The sequence below is a fragment of the Fopius arisanus genome, unplaced genomic scaffold (genome assembly GCF_000806365.1).
Source record: "Fopius arisanus strain USDA-PBARC FA_bdor unplaced genomic scaffold, ASM80636v1 scaffold00048, whole genome shotgun sequence".
In the NCBI taxonomy this organism is placed as follows: Eukaryota; Metazoa; Arthropoda; class Insecta; order Hymenoptera; family Braconidae; genus Fopius; species Fopius arisanus.
Genome location: NW_011887787.1, coordinates 682,459 through 710,044, shown reverse-complemented (window position 1 = coordinate 710,044; position 27,586 = coordinate 682,459). Strand labels below are relative to the sequence as shown.

General features: G+C 39.8%; 4 protein-coding genes across 9 annotated transcripts in view; 2 read left to right on the top strand and 2 right to left on the bottom strand.

Moving 5' to 3' along the window:
* Nucleotides 1-54: 54 nt before the first annotated feature.
* Nucleotides 55-3,241, bottom strand: cutlet (chromosome transmission fidelity protein 18 homolog). Its single transcript, XM_011306539.1, has 3 exons — nt 3,150-3,241; nt 2,835-2,925; nt 55-2,767 (listed from the first exon to the last, which is right to left on the bottom strand). The coding sequence occupies exons 1-3, from the start codon at nt 3,153-3,155 to the stop codon at nt 219-221; spliced, it is 2,646 nt and encodes an 881-aa protein (XP_011304841.1). The 5' UTR covers nt 3,156-3,241; the 3' UTR covers nt 55-218.
* On the top strand, nt 3,236-8,179 carry LOC105267589 (dentin sialophosphoprotein). 3 transcript variants are annotated; one of them, XM_011306542.1, is made up of 5 exons: nt 3,236-4,051; nt 4,159-4,309; nt 4,703-7,493; nt 7,766-7,812; nt 8,066-8,157. In XM_011306542.1, exons 1-4 carry the CDS (start codon nt 3,707-3,709, stop codon nt 7,785-7,787), a joined length of 3,309 nt encoding a protein of 1,102 aa, XP_011304844.1. In that variant the 5' UTR covers nt 3,236-3,706; the 3' UTR covers nt 7,788-7,812; nt 8,066-8,157. The 3 variants fall into 3 exon arrangements, with proteins under 3 accessions (XP_011304844.1, XP_011304843.1, XP_011304842.1); XM_011306541.1 differs by lacking the exon at nt 7,766-7,812 and having other exon boundaries at nt 3,241-4,051; nt 4,703-6,845; nt 6,921-7,493; nt 8,066-8,179; XM_011306540.1 differs by lacking the exon at nt 7,766-7,812 and having other exon boundaries at nt 3,242-4,051; nt 8,066-8,179.
* Nucleotides 8,180-8,940: 761 nt separating this feature from the next.
* LOC105267590 (patched domain-containing protein 3) lies at nt 8,941-13,236 on the top strand. Of its 3 annotated transcripts, XM_011306543.1 has the most exons (10): nt 8,941-9,000; nt 9,253-9,284; nt 9,535-9,669; nt 9,811-10,057; nt 10,133-10,212; nt 10,306-10,744; nt 10,940-11,185; nt 11,255-11,557; nt 11,623-12,667; nt 12,796-13,236. In XM_011306543.1, exons 3-10 carry the CDS (start codon nt 9,563-9,565, stop codon nt 13,203-13,205), a joined length of 2,877 nt encoding a protein of 958 aa, XP_011304845.1. In that variant the 5' UTR covers nt 8,941-9,000; nt 9,253-9,284; nt 9,535-9,562; the 3' UTR covers nt 13,206-13,236. The 3 variants fall into 3 exon arrangements, with proteins under 3 accessions (XP_011304845.1, XP_011304847.1, XP_011304846.1); XM_011306545.1 differs by lacking the exons at nt 8,941-9,000; nt 9,253-9,284 and adding an exon at nt 9,294-9,429; XM_011306544.1 differs by lacking the exons at nt 8,941-9,000; nt 9,253-9,284 and adding an exon at nt 9,294-9,473.
* Nucleotides 13,237-13,495: 259 nt separating this feature from the next.
* PlexA (plexin A) overlaps nt 13,496-27,586 on the bottom strand; it is a 178,894-nt gene continuing 164,803 nt past the window's right edge. For both annotated transcript variants that reach the window (XM_011306537.1, XM_011306538.1), the window contains exons 4-11: nt 24,547-25,284; nt 24,302-24,427; nt 21,581-23,721; nt 21,004-21,217; nt 20,725-20,905; nt 19,446-20,156; nt 18,847-18,992; nt 13,496-18,698 (exon numbers count right to left, since the gene is read on the bottom strand). In XM_011306537.1, coding sequence (XP_011304839.1) covers nt 18,522-18,698; nt 18,847-18,992; nt 19,446-20,156; nt 20,725-20,905; nt 21,004-21,217; nt 21,581-23,721; nt 24,302-24,427; nt 24,547-25,284 — 4,434 coding nt within the window. In that variant the 3' untranslated portion in view covers nt 13,496-18,521. The remainder of the gene's footprint in view (nt 18,699-18,846; nt 18,993-19,445; nt 20,157-20,724; nt 20,906-21,003; nt 21,218-21,580; nt 23,722-24,301; nt 24,428-24,546; nt 25,285-27,586) is intronic.

Below are 27,586 nucleotides of genomic sequence, written 5' to 3'. Positions count from 1 at the left end.
ACAATTTATTTGCACTAATCCTCAGATAATTCCAGTCGTAAAGAATCTATTGAATTCATTCCTAAAATTTTTTATTGTCACAAATTTATTATACAAAATTATCGTCTCTCTCTACATACATCTTCCTAATACATTTTTTTACAAAACTATCTGTATAAATAATCGGATACAATCACTGAACTAGAGTCATAAAAAAATTAATAATCATTACAATATTTTTACAAAATGTCTTCTAGGGACACATTCCTTCGAATTGAATTACTGAATCCTTCTTTATACTTGTACCAAACTCCATACTTGGCGACTAAATTCCTGTACTTTTTTCCAGGTTTCTCCGCCTTCGGCGAAGTTTCGGGATTAGTATCAACGACAGGTTTCTTGAATCCCTCAAAAAAGTTTCGGAATTTCGTTGTTTTGGGAGTAACAATCCTCTCCATTTCACTGATATGGTTCGGTCTGAATGCATTAACTGACGGTATGATCTCAGGTGTTTCATTCACTCCCTGAGGAGTTTTGGACCCTTCAGGATTGCTGGAGGCACCCCGGGCAAGAGTAGCTCTTTTGAGCCTCTCCACCTCAAGCTCCTGAGCAACAATCTGTTTAACAGCATACGACAATCCCCTCCGGGTCTTGCATTCGGGGAAAATTCCCACCTCGAACAAATCAGGCTCAATCTTGTAATCCACAGCTCCATCCTCACTCTTCTCCTGGACGAAGGAGATCCCCAGATTAAGCATGACATCAATCAGTCTCTCAAGTTCGATTTTCTCTTTAGTTGAGTAGAGATTGCTGGCCACTGATCTCAGCTTTGGATTCAAAATCTCAAACAGAGAAGGCGCGATATCCAGGATAATGGTCGTAGTGTCTTGCCCTCGAGACTTTCTGGCGACTGCCAATATTCCCATGGTCTTCGTGGTCTTCTGCCAGACGTCTGTTGCTGCATGGGGATACGACAACTTAGGATTAACTGTTCCAGCGAAGCCAAAGTGCCAATTGACAAAGCAATAGCCAGTGTATGGAGCCACTGTCCAGTCCTGTTTTGTATTGATGACTGTTGTGATTCTGTCGTACAGCTCAAACCATTCCAACGACGTCGCTACTTTAGTCATCTTCTCGTGACAGTTCGGGGGATAGTTCTCGAAGACCCCCTGGGTCAATCTCTCAGTGTTCTCACCGTAGGATACTTGCAGGATCCTCTGGGCTCGTTCCCTAGGGGTCAGAGGGCCAGTCCTGACCATAGGAATCTTGAGAATTTCTCTCCACGCCTCGAAGATGGTTTTCTTCATGTCTTTGTCAGCCAGACTGTGACTGGATTTGCCGCAGTCTGTCCCCAGGTACTGAAGGGCACCCAGACAGGCTCGAATGTCACAACCAGATTTCTCTGCCAATTGGATTAAGGTGCCCAGATCAATATTCAGGTGTTCACGACGGGCTATCGTGGCTAGACGATCTGCCAGGTTCGCTGGAGAGACCTTCGGGACATTTATTATGTACGCCATTTGTCGGAGAGATCTTAATGACGGGGTGTATGCCTCATTACAAATGCAAATGACAGGCCTCTTGCAATACTCATTATCCTTTGCAGAGAGTTCTTTCGATTTTTTACCTTTACCTGTTAATTTCCCTTGAACAAATTTCAAGAGGAGTTCGACAGAAGCTACTGGGGCACCATCAATTTCGTCGAGGACTAGACAGTTGGGCCTGGGGTCTGCTCCCATCACGGATCTCATCTGGGTTGAGGACATCAGTGCCTGTCTGAAAGCCTCTGGAGTTCTCTCATCACTGGCATTAATCTCCACAACATTGTACCCAGCATGTCTTGCCACTAGATGAGCCAGAGTAGTTTTTCCCAATCCAGGAGGACCAGCTAGCATCGCGATCTTGTGCACAGGGAATCCCCTCTTGTCCACCAGCTCCACCTCCTCCTTCTTCCCAAACTTCTTCCACCCAGATTTCTCCACGTGCTTCTTAAGCCCATGTTTCTTCAAGGGTTCACGCCCAAAGACAATTTTGTCCCAGAGTTTAATCCAGCGTAAAAAGTTGCGATTAACAGTCTCATCTGATAATAGCTCCCTGTATGACTTGGGACGATATTTGTCCACCCAGAGTTCATCAGCTACCGATGTTGCTTCTTCCTGGACCTCAGGGACAGACAGGCTCTCCCTCTTCGCTTTCTCAATGAGTATTTTCTCTGCCTCCTCCTTCAATTTCTCGTAATTAACTGTGAGAAGACCTGATGTTGACGCAATCCCCACGATTTTCACTGACTCCTTCGGCCGAAGTCTAACGTAAACTCTCTGAGAGTCCGCGGGTCTCGTCAGTGCCACGAAATTCCAGGATGGAATCTTGAGGGACACCGTCTCCCTGGGAGTCAATCTCTGGGAGATTCGTGTCACCTCTGGGTCCTTTCCCGCGCGCATCAATCGTTTCCTCCGCAGCTCTTCGAGAATTGTCGCTATCACTTCCTCCGGCTGATTCCAACGAGGTCTCTTATCATGTCTCTCGAAATCGTGAAAATCATCAGGTGCCAAGTCAAAGTTTGAGGCAGTTGAGCCATCATCGAGGAGCTCTGCCACGTCCTTTCGCAGTTCCTCGAAAGTGCGTTTCTTTCCCTTCTCTGGGGGAGCTTTTTGGGCTGACGAGGTGGAAATTGACTCCTCGAGGGAATTGATCTCATCCTCTGTGGGAAAATCATCATCCGTAAGGCATGCTGACACCAATGATGAAGTACCATTTTTATTTACTGGTGCAGGTTCTCTAGGTATTTCTGGTGGGAGAAAATTTAAAGTTTTTTAAATATGAGACATTTCGCTTTCAAGGCCAAAATAACTCACCATTCGACGACCCCGAGGCTTTGCTCAAATCATTTGTCACGAAATCATATTCTTCATCAGAATCTGGAAATTCGTTCTCGTCCATTTTGATCTATATAATATATCTATTCAATATCCCAAAAATACTCAAAACCCTTATTAATCACAATCAACCAACTCAATAACCATTACCCCCGACATTTCATTCTGACCTGTCATATTGAGGGTTATGAATGCTCTCAAATTTTCTGAAATCCCGCGCTCCTCAGAATATCTCGCGCGTTCGACTAATCGACCGACGATTCACTCGATTTTCCCGTCACACTACATACATACCTCCATCACATATATATCTTCCACCCGTCACTGAATCCGCCTTCTATTCCAGGAACTCCCCATTACAAAAAAAAGAGAAAAATATTAGATTATCGCCTCCCATGGGCTGTGCACTAGTCGCTGAATTGCGATCAGAGATATTTTATTGACCTGAAATGAATAAAAAAAAATCATAGTATATCTTCCCTGTGACGTAAATATGGAGTTTATCGTAGTTATGTGAGAGTGAGCCCAAAATTGTGTCTACAATGCGGAAAGAAAAAGAGTCGAGTAGAAATCGAGTGTGTTGACACCTTTGACAAGTGCGCTCTGTACCAATAGTCACCGCACCTGTCCGGACACTATTTCCTGTCTATTATTTTCAATTGTCAAGCCGCCAGCGGCATAAGTGCACAAATACAAGTGAGAAAGACTCGGTGGGAGTGAAATTTTCTGATGGGTAAATGATAAATAATGCGAACGTATGTTGAGAGACAAGAGAATATCGGTGAGTTTTGCATTAGGAAAAGTGCCAAATCCGTGGAAATCCTTGGTAATGTCAGGTGGACATTGTCGGCATGGAGGAGGTAAGAAAGAAGGATCGTGAGGATCGTGAGGATCGTGAGGATCATAGGTGTGATCTTGAGGATGAAGTCGTTGTCGTCAGGGGAAATGGTATTGTTGGATGCAAAAATTTGGATGTGCTCCAAGATCAGGCCAATGCCAACTCGAGGTGTCAGGGGAGCGATTGCGAGAGGGAGGATTCACTTGAGAAAGAGGTTTGTGGAAAAACAGCTCAGAGTCCAGCTGCTTTGGCATTCACCATTGATTTTGGAAATGGCAGCAAGGAAGTTGACACTGTCAAGTATCAGAATCTTTTTCAGAGGTTCGCCAGGCACAGGAGGAATGTCTCGACGTCCAAGGTATAATATATTTAATATTGTGAATAATAATTGTCAATCGTTAATTGATAAGAATTCTTTGGATAATTTTTATCTGATGCTTCAAGTGGTTTCGTTCTGGTTTTCAGATAGAGATTAAGACAAGTCAATCGTCAGACTTATCCCCAAATTTTGTACAAAAAACTAAACCCGTGAGCAACTACTCTGAGGGATACTTCAGCAGTGAAGATGACACGAAACGAAAAGCTGACAAATTATCGCAGAAATTGAAGGAACTAGGTACGTTTACTCAATCTGCTGCACGAATATTCTTTGACTTGAGTATTTTTTAATATCGGCCACTGGGTAAGATTTATATATGGAAATGTTGTATGTGTCCGGCGAATGAGTCACAGTGAAGTCATCTTCACACGTTGAGCCAATGGCAGAGGCAACGTGTGGCCATTAGTATTCCGTGGGTATTAGTCTGAGGTACATTGAGCTCACCTTCGGTTCCTCAAGAGGCTCAAGGCTACTATCCAAAAATATACTATTAAAAATATTTAGTTGATTGACAAAACATAATGTGTTGAGGCTAAGACCCTCGGTAATTACGAAATCGTCCCCTCATCGAGTGATTTCGGTGTAAATATTTCGCAGAAAATAATTTATCAATTGTCTTTTGAATTTCAGGTTTAAAAACATCACCAAAAGGAGTCTCTCTTCGTCATCCCTTAATGTCTCGTTCTCTCACTGAAAAACCCACGGCAAATCGTCGCTCCTATCACGAACCCTCGCCTCCTCGCCCAGACCTTTCCTACTCCTCCACGATGAACGACCTGAGTCGTCTCCAGAATGCCCTGGACGAAGACCGTTCAAACCGCGTGCAGTACTCCCCGGAGAAAAAGTACACCAAAAATATCGAGTACCTCGAGATAAATCACTCTTACTCCTCGGAGAATCTCGATGAGCCTCACGAGACCTCGGAGAAGCTCAAAAACACCAGCTACACACCGACCCCCTCAAACAATCCAGGATCTCTCCAAAAACCGAGAAACGTCCAGATGCTCTGTGTAACGTACTCCGGAGAGTCTAGCACAGACCCAAACATCGATAAATTCAGTGTTAGCAACCTGGACAATGACTCCGAGGAGACAGTGAGTGAAGCTGGTACGTATACAGTTCATAAGGACTACACAGACGAGGAAAAGGCACGAATGGACATCGACAAGACCTTCAGCGTTGGAGTTCTCACTGAGGACGAGCAAAACTCGTCATACGGCCACCACTTCCAGATGAACACCTCCAGAGACTCAAATTCCTGGATTTCTGAGTGGGCGACTCAGGTAGCTGAGCACAACTCCCTGCCTCCTGCCATTGGCGGCACAACAGGTCGTACCCCGCCAATGAGTCCCTCGAAAATTCCCTCCCCCATCTACTCGAGATCTAAACGTCTGCCAAAAAGTAGACACGAGGCCAGTGACAGCAGTCTCGATGTAGAGGTTCACCAGAGGATGGCCTCAACAATGATAGACTCTGGAGGTGAATCAGACGAGGATACCAGTAACAGTTATCCCACTCCTCCACACAGCTCTCAACGAACTCCAACTCACTCGCTAGTTCGCCGAGGTAGTCTCTCTGAGTCACTCTTCAAAAGAGTTAATACGTCTGATTCACGAAGAAGCATGAGAAAATATACGGATAAGAAAGAGGAAATAAATGTGCCAAAGAGTCCGTCCCACATGCTGGTAAGACTTCACCTAGGCCGTTCCAATTCTGTTGAGAATCGAGGGAATCATTCAGATACTGCAGAGTCCAATTCCTCGCGTCGCAGTAGCTTGAGAAATTATCACGAGGAGAACTTCAAGCACACGAATAGTCCGATATTAAACCGTTTACGATCGACAACCCCTAAGTTAACGAACAGTCCAATCCTGGGACACAAGGCATTAGCCACTAGAACACTGACACCGAGCATCGAACGTCCAAAGCAACTGGTGAAACCTGGAAGTCAGTCCAAGAATATTGGCTACTTCACGTGTATGGAGAACAGTCCCTACATGTTGAGGAAGTCTCTGAGCACGTCCAATTACCGCGAAGAAACGTCCAAGGATAAATTACTGAATCTTCATGGGAGTCCAATGCTGTCGAGGAATACGAGTATTCAGCGTTCAACCTCCAACACCAGCATCAGGACCATGAAGACGAAGAGCATGTTGACGAGGAGAAGCAGCTTCAACGACAACAGCAATGAGAGGTTAAAAACAAAATTAGCTAATTCGGATAGCAGTTCCGAAACAGGAGAGGCTGTGACTCCAGCTCCACCAATTTCCTCAGGAATAAAGCTCAATAGAACGTTCAGTATGCGTCGTGCTCGTCTCAGCTGTGAGTCAGAATCCACACCGAATACAACGCCTGAGGAACGACGAAGAAGGGCACAATCAGAAATCAAATCAGCTCCTACATCAGCTCGACAGCAGCATCACCGTGGGAGGACGAGTAGTGTTGGTGCTAGTAACAAAGAAGTCTTCAAGAAACCTGAACCTCCTAGACCAAGAGGCCCATCATTGTCGAGAACTGAGGGGGGTAGATACAGTATGAGAGCTCAGAAGACTAGCCCGTCCACAAGGCCTAATCAAAAAGCTAGTAAAGAGGGTAAAAATTCTGGCAGAAGCAACTCAACGTTGACGTCCAAGGAGGTGGAATTTCAGAATTGGAAGAGAAGAAAGAATTATGATCCCATGAAGGCAGCTGCTGAGGGAAAGAAGAAGCTAGATGTCACCAGGAAGCATCACAGTACAGAGGATGGAAATAGCAGGGATAATTCTGTCCTGAGGTCTGCGAGCTTCCATGGAACTGGTGGGGCATTGTCTCTGGCTGATGACTGGTCTGATAATGAATTCAATTTCAGGGGAGACGTGCAGCCACCCCCATGCAGTCCTCTGGGTTCTGACAGTGATCTGGATACTTCTAGTTATCTTCAGACTACTCACAATGTCATGTCGGCTATGTCGGCTAGGATCAATGTGTATCAAACTGGTGCTGTTGACTCTGGTGGAGAAAGTGATGAGGACACCAGTCACAGTTTGAGGCAGGGGAGGATAGGGCGAGAAACCAGTGACACTGAAAGCAGTGAGGAACAGGGGAATAGAAATTTGGGATTCAATAGGAGCTACGCGGGGAGGAGGAGCAGGGAACCTGAGGCTAAGGTACCGCAGGTTAAGGCTAAACCAGTTAATAGTGGGAGATCCAAGTCTGAAGGGACCAGCATCGCTAGGACTGACTCGGGCAGGTTCAGTGTCAGGCCGACTAAAGGTGCTGTTAAGGTGAAGCCTAAGGAGGTGAAGAAGAAGGAGAGTCTCGTTAAAGAGCAGGAGATGCAGAATTGGAAGAGGAGAAAGAGCTATGACCCTATGAAAGCTGCTCTGGAGGGGAAGAGAAAGGCTGGCATGGTGAAGAGGAGTCTCAATTCCGAGTCTTCCAGGTAATTATCGAGGGTGTGAGGGTCGTAGGAAGCCAAGTGGTACAGTTTTTACATTTGTATTAGAGTATTAGGAAAGGAAAGAGTAGATTGAGGAAATTATGTATCCAAAATATTTAGCAGTGTTTTTATCTCAATTAATTTTTTAATTTTTAATTATGCGTGGTTGAATGCCACAAAGAAAAACGACAATGCCCACTTGACATCCTTGATTAATGTAGATACCAGTTCTGGAGGTATTGATGTAGTCTCATGATCAATTTCATTTTTGCTAGGATTCGTAGCGATCGATTGTAGAGATAAACCATCATCTGAGAAAGTGGTATGATATGGCTTTCAAGAAGGCACGGTGTTTGAGTTTATGGAAACGTTTTTGTTGCTTTACCGCATTTATTGGCTTCGTTGCACAGATATTTTATCATTCACCAGTGTTTTTTTAAATAGTTTATTACGTTGACTTACATAAAATGGCTTTTTGTAGTTTTTCCATGAGATAATGAGCACAGTTGCAATGGAGGTGAATTGACTGTTTATTTTAGGTCAATGGAGTTTAATAGAAATTTTTGGATTTTTAGTGTCCTGAGATCTCAAAGCTTCCATGGGCCAGTGACTCTAGGCTTAAGTGAATGGAGTGACGAAGACATTTCAGCATCAGCCGACGAGGCACCCATCTACTGAAGTCACCTCCACACGAATAAAAATTCTCGAAAGGCCAAGTCTACAATCTCGAATTTAATTTAATTGAATATTTAAATGATGACCCATGACTTTTGTTCTGTTTTTGAGGAGTTTATTATTGATGAGAAAATTTATGTAATAGTTTACTTTGAGATGCCTTGAATTCATTTCATTAAGTTATCAAACTTAATTGTTGAACTTGAGAATGTACTGGAAAACATTCTTTCAGGTTTGTTTTTCTGCTTGGGTTTGAGAGTTAGCTGTTATTGAGATGAACAATTTAAGAATTGGAATTGTATAAAATTAATTTAAAGTGATGAATTACAAAGGGCGTTCAATCCCAGATCTTTAAATAATTGTACAAAATGAAACTTATGAAGATTTTATCAATTAGTTCGTGGTATTTTCATATTTTTCAGAGTTGCTAATAATGATAGCTTTACAATAATCCTTTTCTTTTGTTTTTTTTTTCTTTTCTCAGAGATGTATATTTATCTCATTCATCACTTTAAGGTTAAAATATTTTCAGAGTTGAAGGATTTGTTGAATGCTAAATACGTGCCTCGCCACTGAAATATTCTGAGACACTATTGTTAAGATATTCAATTGAATTTTGGACAAAGATCAATTTTTTTACAATTGAAATTTCGTTGTGATTTTTTTTCTTTAATTTTACCAATAAACACATCTAACAAATTATAAAAATTTAAATTACATTCATCTATTTCCTTCAATCCCTCCCAATTGCTGAGCACTTGAAATTGTAATGTACTATCAGTCGTGTGTTAGACAGAGATTAGAATCGTAACACCTCTCAATGAAAATACAAAAGGTAAATAACGACTCGTCATTGTTTACAAACATCAAATGTCAATTTGATGAATGATTGACAATATCATGAATCTTACAAATAATAATTAGATATTTTAATAAATCAGTTTTCCGCAATAATCATGACAGTTCATGATTAGACATGACGCAATTCTAATAACGACACGTGTGTTCGAAGAAAAATTGAAGTATCAATTACCATTTAATTGTAAGTAATTTTCTCTTATTAAGTTTCGTAACCCTCGGAGCACAGCACTGGACAGTCCACTCGTCAATGAAAATGAGGTTAGTCCATATTTTACTTTTTTTTTTCTCGTTTGTAAAAATTTCATTAACGCAATTCACCAGATCGAGTTATCGAGTGTTTCATTACGCCTTACTGAAAGTTCTATTCAAAGTGCAAAGCGTTACTGATTATAAAATTGATAGAGTAACAATTAATGATCCTGAATGATGATCATTATCAGTAATTGGGTAGATGAATCATAATAATTGCTCGAGTAATTGTTTCTCATTGTACTTTGTCTCCATCCAGAGATAGAGAAGAGGAGGACTTGTGAATTATGGATGAGGGTTTTGAGGAAAATGTTGGCCAGAGGAAATCCCTTTGCAGAAGAATCAGAAATGTCCCAGAGAGTGTTGCTGCTGGGGTCCAGCATTTTTTCTACAGGTAAACCGTTTTTTATTTTTTTGTTTATATCGTCATACTTTAGGGAGGAGAGAGGCCTTTTGGAGAATTCTCCTTCAAGCTTTCCCACTGTAATATGAAATAATTAAAGAATAATTTATATTAAACAATTATTTAATGAAGATTGGGAATGAATATTGCGCGATCGCCGATGCAATGGATTGCTGGAAGTACTATTATCGTATTACTCTGTCTCTCTGGTCTTTATCGCTTTCGACAAGAGAAGAATCCTCTGAAATTGTGGGTTCCACCGGATTCCGATTTTGTGAGGGATACAGAATGGCTCCTGGGGAATTTCGATGAGGGACAGAGAACTGAAACCATGATCCTCACTGCTGACAATGTTTTGGATCCCTTCGTACTCTATGAGGTATTAAAAGCCAAGTCTCACGAGATAATTTCCATAATTACCTTCAATTCTAATAGATTCCCCGATATTTTACAGTTAAATGAAATAACGAAACGAATTATATCACTACAAACGAGCAAGAAGCCAGTATTAGCGTGGACAGACGTTTGTTTCAAGTGAGTGTATACTCAAATAATTTTTTCTCATTCCATTTCATAAATTGAAATTGAATTGAATGAATTGAAATTCGTAACGTTTTTCTGCCCAAGGGTTCCTCTGATAACTGAATACACGATACGGAATAGACGAGGGGTGGACGACGATTTTTTCGATGAAGAACCAACTGCCAGAATGAATAAAACGAAATTCGAACCGAGTGTTCATGCACCGAGTGATATTTACTGCAAGATATTTAATAGTTTTCCCAAGGGCTGTCTTCTGTTCAGCATACTGGATCTCTGGAACTTCGATTCTGATCTCATTAGGATTCAAACGAGAAGAGATATTATAGACAAATTGCATTCGACTAAGCTGAGTCCCACCTTGGGACACCCCATGAATTTCTCAGAGTTATTGGGAGGAGTTGAGACTGATTACAAGGGCAGAATCGTTTCTGCCAAGGCTGTGAAGACTTTGTGGATGGTCCACATCAATTTTACGAGTATTAACATGGGAGAGAGTGGCAATGTCGTTGGAACTGCTGACTGGGTAATGTGAGTTTTTATTCTGTTGCAATCACTTCCCGAATGATAACAACAATGAATCATTTCTCAACGATTTAAATCCTATGTGAAATTTTCTACGGAAAATATTTGTCTAAATAGTCCTCCTGATTTATAAATGCAAAGGGAATGAAATAATAATGTTCAAATTTGTAGTTTCAATTGTAAAATTATCTTTCAGGCCTCAACTAGCGTATTAGATTGGGAAGCAGAGTTCGTGAAAGAGCTCTGGGCAAATGCTGAACGTCTGAAGAATGAAAATCCATTCAATAAAACTATTAAACTATTTTATGAAGCCGGAAGGAGCTTTGGGGACGTGAGCTCCTCAACAATGTTCCAAGATATTACAAAACTGATGATAGGCATCATCCTCATGACTCTATACGTACAATTTATATTGTCTAGATTTAATTGGGTAGAATATCGTGTAAGTACTGCGTCTATCAAATCCTGACGAATTTAATTTAATTTTTTTCCTCCCAAATTTCCTTTCAAGTTTTGCTTGACAACAGCAGGACTGTTGTGTGTTGGCGGAGCTTTTATCGTAGCAGTTGGTGCATGCTCTCTATTTAAAGTACCATTTGGCCCAGTCCACTCGTCATTACCCCTGATGCTACTGGGCCTAGGTGTCGACGACATTTTCGTGATGATGGCATCGTGGAAGGAGCTGATGAGTGTTCAAGAGCATCGTGAAAAATCCCTGGAGCAGAGGATTGCCATGATGCTGAGTCATGCTGGAGCTGCCATTTGCATCACATCTCTGACAGATGTTGTGGCTTTCATCATTGGGGCATCGACGGTGAGAATTCAATCAATAATTAGTCGCACGAAATGATTTGTAATGATAAATACATCTTTGCATAGATTTTACCTTCACTGGAATCGTTCTGCATTTATGCAGCAGTTGGTGTTCTCGTGACGTTTCTCCTCCAGATCACCTTCTTTGTGGCTTTTTTTTCGTTGGATGTAAAAAGAGCTGAGAGTAAAAGAAACGGAATGTTTCCGTGTATAATTCATAAGAGCTACGAGCCGTCCATTAAAAATCGTGAGAGCAGGATATCACGGATCATAAACTACATCTATTCGAAAATAGTGCTGACGTTGCCTGGGAAATTGCTGGTGATAGGGATCACTTTAGGTATCACTACTGCTGGTGTGATGGGAACTCTGCAGCTGCAGCAGTGGTTCGATATGAATTGGTTCCTCCCTGAGGGTTCGTATTTACAGGAATTTATCAGTGTTAGGAACGCACAATTCCCTAACAAAGGATATCCATCGATGGTGATCCTTGGGGACTTGGATTATCACACCGAGTTACCCAAGATCCTCGATTTCACTGACACCTTGAAAAATCTCTCGACTATTGATCACGTGGACTCTTGGCCACACGATTTTTCTGATTTCGTGAGAATGTACTATGAGAAGGACGTCAAAAGCCAAACTTTTACATCAGAAGAATTTCAATTATATCTCTCCAAGTTTTTATTCAGCCAAATGGGCGGAAAATACCAGGGGAATTTTCATTTCATCTCAAATATCACGTGTGGACAGAGTGCCCCAAGAGTGAAGGTATCAAGCATTAATTTTGCTTTTAAAAGTTTTTCTGGTCCTGATGAATGGCTGCCAGCGATGGACAATGCTAAATTGACATTGACTGATGCCAATATCGATGGACTCGCCTTCATCTGGAGCACTGTGTTCGGTGCATGGGTGACGGATAAGGTAATCGCGACTGAAGTGACGAGAAACATATTTCTCGCACTCATCTGTGTAATGGCTACCACATCAGTGCTGATTGCCGAACCGCAGACGTGCTGTTGGATTCTTGTGTGCGTTAGTTTGACACTTGTTGACATTTGTGGATTTATGTACTACTGGGGATTGAGTATCGACATTGTTTCATGTATTGGTGAGCAAAATATTTATACCAAACTTTACAAGCAGTTTATCTATACGATTCTGCAGAGTCGACAGAACTGTGAGTTCATCATTCATCACTTTATTAATCATTCGAAACCGTTCGACATTCGTTTTTAGGTCTGGAATTAGCTGTTGGATTGAGTGTAGACTACGCAGCACATGTAGCTCATGCCTTCCTCCACAGCAAGTCCCCAAAAAATGAGGAGAATCGTCAGAAAAGAGCAGTGAATGCTGTGAGACATATAGGTGTGGCAGTAATTTGTGGTGCTGGATCAATGCTGCTCTCTCAACTCCCTCTGATATTCTCGGAAGCCTACGTTTTCAAGACCTTCTTCAAAATCTTCTTCTTAGCCATCACATTCGGTCTCTGGCACGGACTGCTCTTTCTTCCCGTTATTCTCAGCACAATTGGTCCAAAAAGTCTGCACACTCATCACTTAAATGTGACAGAAACTGGGCTTAATACTATTACCAAAGATATTGACGCACAATTGCCATTAAATCCTGTAAAAAATAATGATGAATAAAAAATCAATTGATCATTATCAATAATATTTATTTTTGGTTCAATAAACATACAAAATTATTACACTATTCATACTATTAATCACACATTTATACAAAAATAATAATAATCAAAAAGTAAATTGGATAACTTAAAAGTAAAACGGTATTATTTATATATATTTATAATATTTTAAAGTTAAAAAACAAGTACAAAATTATTCGTTCCCAAGGATGCTCATATTTTTATTATCTCTTGTTCTTATCGTTCTTGTTCTTGTTTTATTCCCATTATTTTCGTTTATTCATTCAGTTATCCTTCATTGATATAAAGAAAAGTATAACGAACGAAAGGTAAAAACTAAAACATGACTATCATTAAACGGAATACGTAAACATGTGAATTGGATGCATTACTATTTTCACCATCATTTTTCTTTATGTATAATCGTAATGAATGAATTTATGACGTAAAAATGAGCGGCGAGAGGAGATCAATCCCATTTTTAATATTGAAAAAAACGTAAAAATCTCCAATCGCTGCATCTCTCAGTCTTACACAGTCCATGGACATTCACTCCATACAAATTTCTTTCACACAAATTAATTATTCTCTCAATTATGTTTTTTTTTTCGCCTTTCTAAATCAGTGTGTTTGCGAAAAAAAATGTTTGCAGTAAAGTGTTTTACTTCGGTGATGAGTATTTTTCGGCAAAAATGTATCGAAGTTTTCATCGAAAAATAAATGATCATCGAGGTAATTCCAGCACTGAGTCGTTGAAATAGTAAAATAATTCATTCTCACTGGAATTCCAATGGAACAATTGCAATCAACTGATGGATAAAACATCAAGATCACTCAACGCAGAAACTTACAATCAGGCAATTCAAGGAAAAATAACGAATCGTTACCCTAGGCGCATACATCAGCACAGTGTTTTCTTATTAATCAATTATCCTTGTCGGTTTTTTTTAATTAATTTGTTTTACGTTGGTTTATTGTTACGTTTTGCGCACACGACGGTAGACTGCTGGGCAGCAAGCCGCATTAAACGGTAAAGTACACATCTTACTTTATTTCGAATGAATTTTACAAATTTTGGAAATGGGGAGTTTACATTTTCAATTGAAGATTTTAATTAGTTTAAGGAACCATCGATATTTATATTCACTCAGCAAAGGTGCCAATTTACTTGTGGAGGAGGAGGAAATTTGATAATTTCAATAAAATGTTTAATTTATTCTGCATTGAAGTGACAACGAGATGAAACGCGAGTGGAATGCTATTTATTTCCTTTGATATCGCAGCAATGATCTCGGGAACAAGTGGTTTAGGAGATAAAATGTCAAGAGCTTTTTGGTAATTGATGAAATTCCCCCTAAAAAAGATACTTGACATTTTCTCATGGAATCATTTTCTCATCCAGCAATGAGATAATTTTGTTTTAACACGTTTGACCCCTTCAACCCAGAATCCAAGGAATTTTGATGCTTTTGGAGTTGAGATATGGCAAAGAAGCTCATTAAATTCATCAGTAATTAATTCTTTATTGGTTTGTATCCATGTAATAGTTATCGAGGGATTCGTCGGGCATTTGCAATGATGGGGAGTGGCAAATCGACGGGGGTAAAGACTCTCCTGGGAGGGTTTTCTGGGGGGTAGTACAGACAGACACACAGACACAGAGACTAGGCTACTATCGACTATCCTATAAACTATCCTAAAAAATTCACATGCACACGGTATACATACACACGTGGCACGACGCAATTTTGAACATGATATGTATACTCATGTGCATACGCAGTGGTTTATTCTCGTTTCATTTGTTTATTTCATTTCGTCGTTATTATCATTTATTGGTTTGTGTCTTTAGCCTTTCCTTTCGCATTCCTTTAATAAATGTTAATAGTTTCTTCATTTTTTTTTCATTACTCAAGCTTATGCCCAAAAATCTACCAGAGGCACTTTGGGTTTATTAGTACCATTTAGAAGTCGGCGTGCGCAGGGGAGGGGCACTGTATTCTTTTTTATTTATTCATTTGCTATTATTCGTGATCATTTGATATTTAATTATAAAACGTAAACTGATAAAACGATTCGTTAAACGCTAAATTATCTTGAGTATCAGTGGTTTTACGAGTAAATAGCATACCAACTTTTTCGCAGGAATTTTCGTTCTTTGCGAAAATGAATTGTCACTTTTTTCTCTGTAATCACTCATTGTCGAGATAATAGCAATAATGTCACGAGATATTTTCAATGAAGATTTTGTCAGCTATAAAAGCTCTATTATCTGTGAAAGATGTTCGATTTTTTTCAGATAAATAATGTTTCTCCCTTCACCGGAGTTTTCATCAAATTTTTCATATTTTTAATGAGTGCCCATAATTACCTCCCCCTCACTGTCGTTTTCCATTCGATATTGTTTCACCTGTCTTACCCACTCGTTACCATTTCCTCCTTATTTACCCATTTTTATCATTTCCTCTTTAATTTTCTTAATGTTCTCTTCGCCTTCATTTTTCTTTATTCATTTTTGAGCAATAAATACTTTCTCCACGAACAACTGCACATTGAAATTGACGCACTTGTTGACACACACAATCACACAATTCGAGATAAAAAGAAATTAGACAGTCGCACCGATCCATTCGCACCGCGTCCGAATTCGCACCCATCAAATCAATAAAAAAAAAAAATTGGAAAGAAATAAATCATGAGATAGAATGAAAGAAGTAATGAATTTATAAAATAATTGTTCTGTCACACTGAATCGTATATGGCTACATCCACAGAGTTTAATTGTTGTTATTCTTCCTTTTACGTTTAATTAATGATTATCAATTCATATCAATTCAATATCAATGTATTACAATCATGACAATACTCAACAGTGATTTTTTTTTATCTTTTCATTATTTCCATTATTTATATTACAATTAATTAATTAAGAGTGACAACAACATGACGACGGAGGCGTTGAAGCATATTTAGGAGTGGCACAAAAGGTGGTACTTTGTTTTTTTCTTTATGTTTTCATTTAGGAGTATTTAGAGGTGAATTTTCTTGTTCTTTAGTAACACGAGAGACTGTCGCGTATTCTTCATTTTATTACAATAATGAGCATTGATGACAATTACAGGCGACGAGTATTCATGAATTATGATAATGATAATGGTAATGATGATGATGATTCGATGATATTGAAAGAATATATGGCAGATTTTTTGTTTATTTACTTTAAATTTATCCTTTTAGTCAGCTCCACTGGGGGATGACATTCTGAGGAAAATATCAACTATTATTTTTCAATTGTCTTCGAGAGATATCGATGATCGTTACAAGTCAGTGTTTCCCTCAGAAATGAAATAGTTGTTGGGGTGGGAATGTGGAAGTGGTGGGGTGGGGAGGGGCTGGGGGTTGAGAGGTATTAAATCGGAATTTTTTTTAATTAGGAAGAGGGAAGCACGCACACTCAACACAACCGTCACATCGAGCTGGCCTCGCGCACGCGTGACCATAAGTCCATATCAATTTATTTACTCATTTATTTATTCGTAGTAAAATTACCTATCAACTAATACACCATCTCATTATTCTCGAAAAAGATCGTATTCCACATTTTTTGTTCACGTATTGTTCACGTATTGTTCACGTTCTGTTCACGTATGTTTCATTATCCTCCCCCATTCTTTTTCGTATCTCCATCATTATCCTCGAATCTCGAATGTGTGTGCGTCTATATATAATATATATTTATAATCGCGACAATATTATTTATCATTGTTTTTTTGTTTACGGAAGGGCACAGCACGCACACATATATATACATACACATGCGTTTTTCTTATGAATTATTAATTATTAATTTTCCAATGCGCCGAGCATTTGATTAAAGTGTATATATGTACACATATACATAATGACCATCCAATCTTATATATATATTTTCATATCAATTATTTAACTAGTTTCTTTTTTCGTACACTAATTTATCGCAATCCGGTGAATTCGGACCAGTCAATATTCATTTGAGTGATGGAATTTCACGATTATCTCGAAAACACTGGACCCTATTGATCATTCTCTCTAGAATCCCTCGTTAACGAGACAAATCGACATTTACGTTTCACTCATTTCGTGTTTTCCCCTCAACTGGAATTTTCTGCTTATTAATCAATAACGGAGAAGTGAAAAGATAACAAGTAGGTTTAGCTAGCAAGTATGTTTTCGATGAATATCTCTGAATCCAAAACAGATACCAAAATTTTTGTCAGAACCTTTTTTGTTCCTCTCATTCCACCCCCACAAAAAGGTCCTAAGAAAAAATTCGCTATCTCCCTTGGATTCAAAGATATCCCTCGAAAACTCGACTAGAGAGCAAGTCGACTCGTTACACCTCACCTCTTCCTTTATTAATTATTATTTGAACAAATGCGTGGATGGAAATGTTTGCGTTCACCTTGAAAACCTTGACAATTTTGCAAAAACATCAGTCGTCAGTCGCTGACATCGGGCACGTGGCGCGGATAGATCAGTTACACAATTTACAAATTTCATAATTGAACGACTGATTTCAAATAATCTCATTCACTCCCATTTGATCAATGAAAATTATCATCCCCAAATAATTACTTTGTTTCATTAAAACCCTCGTTCATAAGATTTCTCATCGCCATCAACTCGACGATCGACAATAGCAAAATGACGATATATTCGTCGGCCGCCGGAGTGTGAGCGTGATTTCAATAATAACCCTATTGCAATATCATTTGTTATTTAAATTAATTTGGTATATTTACAATTATCTGGTAAGTGCGATGATAATTAGTCACACCTGCCAGCCAGCGGCCTTCCAGAAGACTTTGTCGTATGTGCTTTTACAATTTTTTTTTTATCTCATTAAAATTTATTTCATTCTTTGTTAATTAGTACTCATTTATGAAACACCTATTATTATTTCGATACACAATTTCTTTTTTCGAACGTTGCGCGCACTTTATCTTAATAATTAATAAAAACGTGAGTTCATCTCTCACTTCACTTGTCGTTTATCTCACGCATTGCATCACAAAATTCGAACGATTAGAAAACAATTTGATTTTGACGAAATTAAATAAAAAAACGAGGGGGAAAAATTGTTCTTACGAATTGTTCATTGCTCTTTCTGTTCTGGCGTCGACGTCACAACGTTCTTGATAGCGTTAGGCCACGTTTTATCGTTTTTTAATTGAAATTTTTATGGCAATTAAATCCGTAACCAAGTGTCGACAGGTCCTCAGCAGGGCCACTCGTGCCTGGGCTTTGTCGGATACTTGGTTGGTATAACGGGACATCAGGGATTAGCATCGGCTGCCATTATATTGTGCACCTGCTCGAGTTTGTACGCCAATCTCTGCTTCTGGGAGAACTCATCCTCCTCGAGAGTTACTATTAATTGTTCGTTGTATTTTCCTGCGTATGTGTAGAGCTCGTACAGGGCACAATTCGTGTTGAATTCTGTCGTGTGTAACTGGGGGGAGAAAATAATTGGTTATTATTTTGCCCAATACTTGATCATTAAATATTTTACATCAGTTTTTAAGATGGAAAATAATGGATTGCAAATTCATTTACTTCGCCACTCCTTTACTAAATGTTCTTTTTATTTTATTACTTACTCTTGATTCTTCAGCTAGCATTGCATTCATATCGTGATCAGATATTGCTGGCATGGTTTTAATATCCGAATAGTAACGCTCTACCCACTCTTTGTACACTGGAATGTCTTTTGCGTAAAGCAGCTTGGAACTCGGTGAGTCTTTGCCTGGAGAATTCATAAAAATTCGTTATTAGATTCAATAAACTGGTGATTACTCTCTGTGCGTCAGTATTGAAGAAGCCACAGCCTCCAATGGGAAATCAATTCTCAAATCCGCAACGAAATTAAAGAGATCTGCCTCAACGTAATTACGCAATTATCTTGTTGATGAACTGTTCCATCAAAAAACACCAAGAGACCAGCAGATGCAATTTCCCCATCTCCAAAAAGCTCCCTTGACATTTCCTCCTGAAAACTCTCATTACACAGATAAATGCGTAATTAACTCAATCTCTCATTGCGTTTTAATAGAACATTTTAAATAGATACAGTGACTTTTTCATTACTGTCATCAGCTCATGAAAATTAACGAAAAAAAAAATGTAGCGAATACTAGAAATGGCGCATCAACACTTATCAATACTCAATAATAAATATAAAAAAATGACAAAAAGTTACCTAGCCTATGGTCAGACGTCGAACAACTATCCATAAACGTCTGTGCAACAACAGAGAGACAGGAGTCGACAATATTGGACTTGTGTATATCAAACACAAAGTTTGGATTTTTGATAAGATTGACCCAAAACCTAAGTGGAAGTGAATTACTCTTCCACGTGTGTACAACCTCAGGATCAGATATGCCATGATGAATAGCTTGATCATCGAGAAAATCAAACATGTATTTAATAGCTAGTGGCAGTGCAGATCCACGATGTGCAGTGCTGAATATTGTTTCAAACAGATCATCGACGAATTTCTGCAGGGTACCCTTGGTAGCGAGTAACCTCGTGAGATATATCTCTGATACCATCTTGTTACCACGTTCACCCTCTTTCTGGGCATCTGTATCGTGATGCTTAACCAAGTGCCAAACCTTGAGACCACCGTCGTGATCGTGGTTTAGTGGGGATGTAGCACGTGACAGTGGTGGACTCGCTGAGCTGAATTTACTTAAATTGAGCGTTTCGTACTTGTGTGACTTGTCCGTTTTCTCCGACAATATCGATAGATTGTAGATTGATGATTGTTTTGAGACTAAACTCAGTGATGCACCGTCTGGTACTCTGTAGTGATTCAGAGTATTTCGTTTTTTCCATTCACCCTCTGTCTTTGTTGTTGTGTCCTCGTCGTAGAGGATCAGTCTTCCTGATGCACCTGTTCGCCATTCTGAAATTTTATTCGACCCAGTTATTTCATTTTTATACCATATAATAATGGATTCGATAAATAAACTAGGTAAGAATATGTTCAATATATTCTTCATGCCTTCCTCTTCCATTCTGTAATAAAAATGTTTGAAAGCACAAATGTAAGGCTTCCGTCGAAGAAGCCTTACATTCAAAATTAATTTCTCATTCCCAACGACAACGCAAAGAGAAATATAAATGAAGAGATCTATGGGATTTATTAAAGCTCTCGTTCATCTTTTCATATTCTCGACAAATAAAATCTTGATGAATAATTATGATAATCCCTTTGTTTAGCAGAAAATCTCAATCTTTTGAGAGAAATATAAGTCTGGAAATAAATTTCAGACATCCGTGGGAGAAGTAATAAAAACAACTATTAATTATTGAATTTTTGTGGGATTTAATAGGGCACAAAGGCCGGGATTATCACAATGGCTGATATTTCTTCACCTCACACAATTCAACAGGTCCATCATCAGTAAAAACAACTCTCCTGTTCCCTTAATTACCCCCATTCATCCCCAAAACCTGAAAAATCCACTCACCGAGGTCAAGATCCTCTTTTCTCGGCCGCTGGCTGTACGGAGTGGCACGATAAATAGTATCTAATGCCTTCTCCTTCACTTGAGAAATTGTGTCACAGTCAAGCAGCTTGACTGGCACATTCTCCGTTGTAGGATCAAGATTGCTGAACACCGTCTGCTGAGCAATTGTCACATAGACAGTCTGTAAAATAAAAAAATAAAGAACACCGTACAATCTCTCATCTCAATCATGTCTCTGGAGGGATGAAAAATGATAGAATATATTTTTTAACTACGAACCATTGGCTTGAAGTCGATGGACTGTCTTATGAGCTTCTCCTCGGAGAGGGAATAACGGGCTTCTGATGAGATTGAATCAACAGGACCCTTGTCAACCTGCTGCTTCATAGCACGGAATAGCATGTAGAGTGGCTCGCCAGCACACTCGCGCATAAATTTGTACAAAAGAAATGTGAACCACGCGGACAACATTTTTTCAGCCACACTCTCCGTTCTGCAAAGATCATAATAGAAAAATTAAAATTTTCCATCAATCAACTGTTGATCTCATATATGTCCACTTCTCGATGATATTACAACTTCAAACGTTTCAAGAAAGCAACAATAAACAATTTTTATTCCAACTCCAGACCAGTTCTATCGCTGTTAGGAGTAGAATGTCTTTTTTTGTAAATTTGACTTCTTCATTGGTGAACCATTGATTTTGGATATATTCATTTCGTAGATGATATTAGAATGTTCAAAAGTTTCGAAGAAGTAGAAGTAAATGAAAATACTCGAGACGCTTAAAACTCAAAGACGTTTCTTCTCAAAATTTCCTTGGACACATCGAGAGGATATCAAATAACAAACTTACCTCCTCAGCAACAATTTGGGATGACTCTTGCCCTCCATGCACTTCTCAATGAGTTCCGCAAGTAGTGTCTTCAATATATCCGTGCAGTACTCCATCTTACTCTGTAGTGTAACCATGATTAAACTAGCAACATTGACCCTGTCTCTCATCGAGAAGTAGCGATTGCTCTCGAGAGTCCTGACAAACAGGAGTAGAAACGTCTTATGCATAATCAACTGGCCAAACAGCCTGAGCCCCTTCTCCTTCCTCTGTAGCTCGGGTCTGTCCCACTGGAGAACAACGTGATTATCAACATTGGGGAAGAGAATCTTCATGGCATACGTTCTGTAATCGAGGAAGGGAATGCCACCGCTGGTGAGGTCCCCAGTGAGATCAGTCATCTCAGTCTGCAATTCAGCGAATGCCTCCTTGCACTCAGCAGCTACTCTCAACTCGAGGATATCCATCTGCTCCTGCATATTCTTGAGGACACGATTGCTCTCGGTGGATTTTCTCCTATAGGCAATGAGAAAAGCAATGAAGATGAACACAAGAATGATGATAGCAGCGATGACACCGATGAGTGCTGGTCTGGATAGAGGTCCATTGAGTCCAGCTGGAAGTGCATAACTCATCTTTCCGATGCTGAACCTCAGGGTATTGCCAACGATGACAATCACCTCGGGTAGCTCTTGCTTATCAGGGAGTCCCTCAGCACTCAGGGCAGGTGGTTGTGATGGTGGTGGCCTGCAGGTCAACTGCTGCCTGGACAGAGACGTGACGTTGCAGTAAGTGCTGCCAATCTGGACAATCACATCGGATTCCTGACTCGCCCTGTCCAAGTGCTGTCCATTGATCGTGAGATAATCACTTTTGTAGTACTTGACTTCCTCGTCGAACTCGTCGTAGATGGGATTTGGATACAACAAGAAGTGATTGAAACCATTCTGGGATAGATTTTGCACACCAGTGACATTGTCCATTCTGAAACCGTACTCGAGGGCTAGTGGACGCTCTGCATCTAGCCCCACGTTCTCGGGGACTTCGATCGATGGGGAGCGACAATCCATGCTCGTCTGACTCAGTACGTCACACCTGGAGACAAACATCTTCTCGTCGTAGTACACGTACATCTGGGGATTTTGAATGTATCCAAGATTTTTTCCAGTTACTGATATCTTGATTCCTCCAGCTGGAATTCCTTTGGGTATTTTCATCTGTCCTGCCACACCACTCTCCACTGATTCTATTGTCGGATCGTCAACGTACTCGAAATAGCCGTTGTACGTTCGATTTCTACCGTCGAATGTCATCAGCAGTGTGCCATTTCGATTGATATTGCTGGCTGATGTCATGCAGAGGGTCTCGTTAAACTCAGCTGATATTACCGAACAGGGGAGTTCGTCTATTGTCACTCGAATTTCACTGCCAGCGTTCATGTATTTCCCCGTTATCTTGACGATCGTTCCTCCACTCCTTGGACCATACCTTGGTGATATATTGTCGATCACTGGGTCAACGAACTCGTAATTGTCTTTAGACTGGCCCCTGTAGTTCTCGATCTTGACTATTACTGGGCCAACTTCGAGCTTCTTCGAGCCAGGACCGTCCACTCTGCAGGTGATCTGCTTCGTGCGAATGTAGAGTTGCTCGTAGGGTTGACATACAACTCCAGCTACTGTCACACCTGCGTAAATGTCGTTGAAGGTTTTACCCAGGTTGATTCCCCTGATTGTGACGTTGGTGTTGCCTTCCCAGGGCCCCATCATCGGCTCGAACGAGTGGATCTCTGGATTGGGACACGTCTGGTTTCGATTCAACCAGATTCCAGAGCCTCTGCCACACTGTTCTTTAACTTCGCATCTGTCAGTACTCTGGCACCAGCCACATCCGTACTTCGGGGGAATTGCCAGGCACATTCCACAGTTATCGGCCATGTCTCGACAACGATAGATCACCACGTGGATGTTGTCGGGGTTGTCCAGTGGCTTGGAACCACCCCAGATCACAGCGAAGGGAACTGTTATGTTGGGCGTTCGAGAGGTGTACGAGAACTCCATCTCCTCGCAGTAGATCGTGTCGGCCAGGAGGCGGGCGTTTACACTTGTCACTCGACCCTCGATGTTGAATTGACAGACGAATCTCGTTTGGATGATGAATTGCTGGAAGAGGGGATTAGATTGATTGAGATATTACGGGTGTTATGCAAAATTACACATAACGCATGAACTGGTTTATAAATCTCGTCAAATTAATTGTTTCATTTACTATAATACAATATTGTCACGCAATATTTTTTAATACTTTGTAAAATGTAATTATTAATTATTATTATCAATTGTCATTTTTGTTTGATTAGTGTATCAGAGCAGAGCTAAATTTTCAAATGTGATAAATTGTTAAAAATGGAGAAATAATAATGAAAAACAAAAAACCAAGTGAAATTCAATAAAAAAATGTCCTAAACCATTGAAAAGTGTATTATATTGCCCAATGATATAATAACGCATAATATTTTGACGTAATATTTTAGCTGGTAATGTTTTACGTAATACCAGTGAATTAACTTGGCAGAAGTACTTTTTTCTCAGTGAAAATATTCGAAAAATAATCACGATAATTCGTGGCCCGTGTTTTCCCTTCCCATCAGATCACAAACTTGCAACGAAGATGGGGAAAAAAAATTAATTGAATAGAGAAGTTCTGGAATCCCCTTGAAAACAAGCGGAAAAGAAAACTCACCCCTATGATATGAACTCTAACCCGAATAGGTTTTTTAATTCCCGAAGACACAAGAATCTCCTGCGAGTCGGTAGCATTTATCGTTGGGCAGAATGCAGGTCCACTTCTGTAACTCGGTCCCATCCTCTGTGAACAAACAACGAGAGAATTCAATAAAACTTGTCCCGTGAACTCGCGACAGGAGCAACTGCTCCTTGTCTGGAGAACTTGGTTTCAATTAAAACTTGGATTAAGACGATACATACACTGACACCAGTGACGAGAATGTCATTTCGACAATTGGCAGCTGTATCGTGTGTACATCTGTGACCATCGACACACCAATCACATGGAAATTTCGATGAGACACACTCGGTGCATGATGAGTACGTGTTGCAATCGAAGAATGTAAAATTAGTGGCAACAAGATCAGGACCATTTGTCATTCTGACTGACAGTTTAGCAGTGAAGTGATGATGTCCAGATGGTATCGATGGAAGTAGATCAGTTCTTGGTGTTGTACAGTTGACACCGTACGACTTCCTCGTGGCATTTGTGATAAGTGTCTTATCGAGAGCTGAAAATGCACACAGGAAATCTCCATTCAACGTCGGCAGATTATCAATGATAAGATCAAGAGTTCTTGCTGTGGTTTTCTGGAGTAGCTCCGGTGTTACAGTCGTTATCGTCGTGCACTTGCCACTCTTGTAGCTTATCCAGTAGAGTGGGTCGTTGGCAGCATCCTGACAGTCACTTCTGAGATTACACTTGTTCTCCAATGAGCACCAGCCGCAGTAGGGATCCTTGGCACCCAAGCAATCCCAGCACGTTTTGTAAACTGAGCATTCTTGCACCTTAACCTTTGATACTTTCTTGTCGGTTAGCACATAGAGATGCATCGGCGGCTGTTGAGAATCGAACAGGAGGTCAGGGTTCACTGGTGAGTCTGCGTCAATCTCCAGGTCACCGTACTCCTGGGCACCGCTTGCACTCTCAACCACCACCTGGACCAGAGATCATATACGGGGGGTTAATCAAAAGGCTAATGCACAAATTCCGATGGTTATTTCGTGGAATTTATTGGCTAGTTAACGGTTCTTAATGAACTTTGAGTTCAATTGGTATTGAGAAATTTTACGTTTATAGTTATTTAAAGAGGGAAAAAGAATTCTTGCCCCCAGGGGAGACCCCGGTGAAATTGCGAGCCCTCGTTACAGATCGCGATTAACCAACGAATTATTAAAGGAAAATAAAAATACCAGTTAAAATCAATAAGAAAAAAAAACCTTCAATACTTCGACTGATGTCTTCAATCTATTATTATCGGAAATCGGTTGAACTCTAGCAATAAAAGTCTCTTTTCCATGTCTGGCGCAACGTCCAGGTGTTTCCTCAGGAAAAAAATATTCCGATTTTTCCAATTTTTATTTATTTTCTCTTCAATTCCATTCATGCCGCGTCATTATTCACCTAGAAAAGACACGAGCGATATCGTCGTGCAAATAACTGTGCAACAGGTCCAGAATATGATCGATCAAGCGTGTCCACTTGAATGATATCGAGAAATGAAAATAGATAAAAATGATTGGAAAATGTTTATATTAATAATTTCACTGGAGAACAATTTGTACGACTATGGTACCGTGTGACCCGGGGCAAAAACAATAGAGGGGATTGATGCAGTTGGACAAGTTGGATACTAGAGAAATGGTGAATAAAAAGTGGAGATAGTCTTGCTCAATCATAACGGTATTTATTGGCAGACAAAGAGGTTTTATGGTATAATAGTGCACTCAGGGAATGAGTTACATGGGATAGTTTCGTAATAGTTTGAGAATTGTGATGTCGGGCATGACTTCGTGGTGGGAGTAGCACGAGACAAATATTTTACAATTTTCAATAACGCTTTTCTCATTTTTGTTATTAAAAAAGAGACAATTTATCTGAAACAAGTAAGAATTGTTGAAGAACTGCTGTCATTCTCTCAGTGTCTCCAACTTCTGGGGGCATTCATACCAATGGCGATGGAATCCTCACGGGTGGCCATTTCATTTTCGACACTGGTTGACGCCCTTGTGGCTTTCAGACGCCCTTATAGAAAAGTTTTTCATTCAGGGGGATACAATCGGAGGGAAGAATAGAGGTGAAACTTCAAACTCTCGCAAATTAATTGTCCCGGGATGGAGGCGAGGGACTGGGGGTCGGCATTTTTTCGGGGTGTTTTGCAAATAATGGGATCGAGAGGTGAATGCTCAGCGATTTTTCACTGGATCTCAATGGACTGGTTGCTGGGGAATCAATTTGACAGATTTGCTGTTGCACAATTGTTTTGGAATGAGGGGAAATCCTTAGAATCTCGCGAAAGACCTTGGCTTATGTCGGAGGAATTAATCATTTCCCAGAATGCTAGAATTTTATTTTTTTTTATTTGTCAGTTTAACTGGCATTCAGTAGAAAAATTTATAAATAAATTATATATATATAAATATAATATATAATATAATAAATATATTTATAAATATATATAAGTAAAATCTATAATAAAAAAATGTTAATCTCATTTTTTTAATTAAAAAAGTTCCATACATGGATATACAACGGTTTAAAGAATTGTAATTATTTAATTGTAATTAACAATTGAATGAAAAAAATATTTTTATACAGCGAAAGAAATTTTTGAATAGCGAAATGTTCTTCTCCGCGTAATAAAATAAAAATTCCCGCGCGATTGCGCGGATGTTGGCAATGGAAAATTCCAACGATTAAACATTATAAACAATAACAATTTCCTCCGGAAAATTAGACAATAGTGGGGAACAACGCCGAAAATTCATTGACAATTAGCAACGGTTGACACACCGGAATAATGCAACGAGCGGTTAATACAAACGAGCGTCAAATCGATTCGCAATAATTTGTCGTCGGTGGGTCAACCTGTCTGAAAGTTGGTGGTTAATATATTGTCATTGCACCGACATTGGTACAGCCTGATCGCAATGGCATTACGTATGATAAACCGGGATGTGCACTAGTATTGAATTGGAAACCTCGGGTTCACTTCTGCTGCCGAACTGCTTCACTGGAGTTTTGATGCTGTGACTCATCCCGGAAATGAGATAATAATGTAACGAGTCTGTGGAGTCATACAATGAGCCCGTCACCCGTTATTTACCCTTTATGATCGCATTCATGCATTGATTTCATTCAACTTGAAAAATATACTCGAGTTTAAATTAATTAAGACGTTCATTGAGATTAACGACCTCAGATTTTATTCAAGATCCATTATTTTTTTCATATCACCTA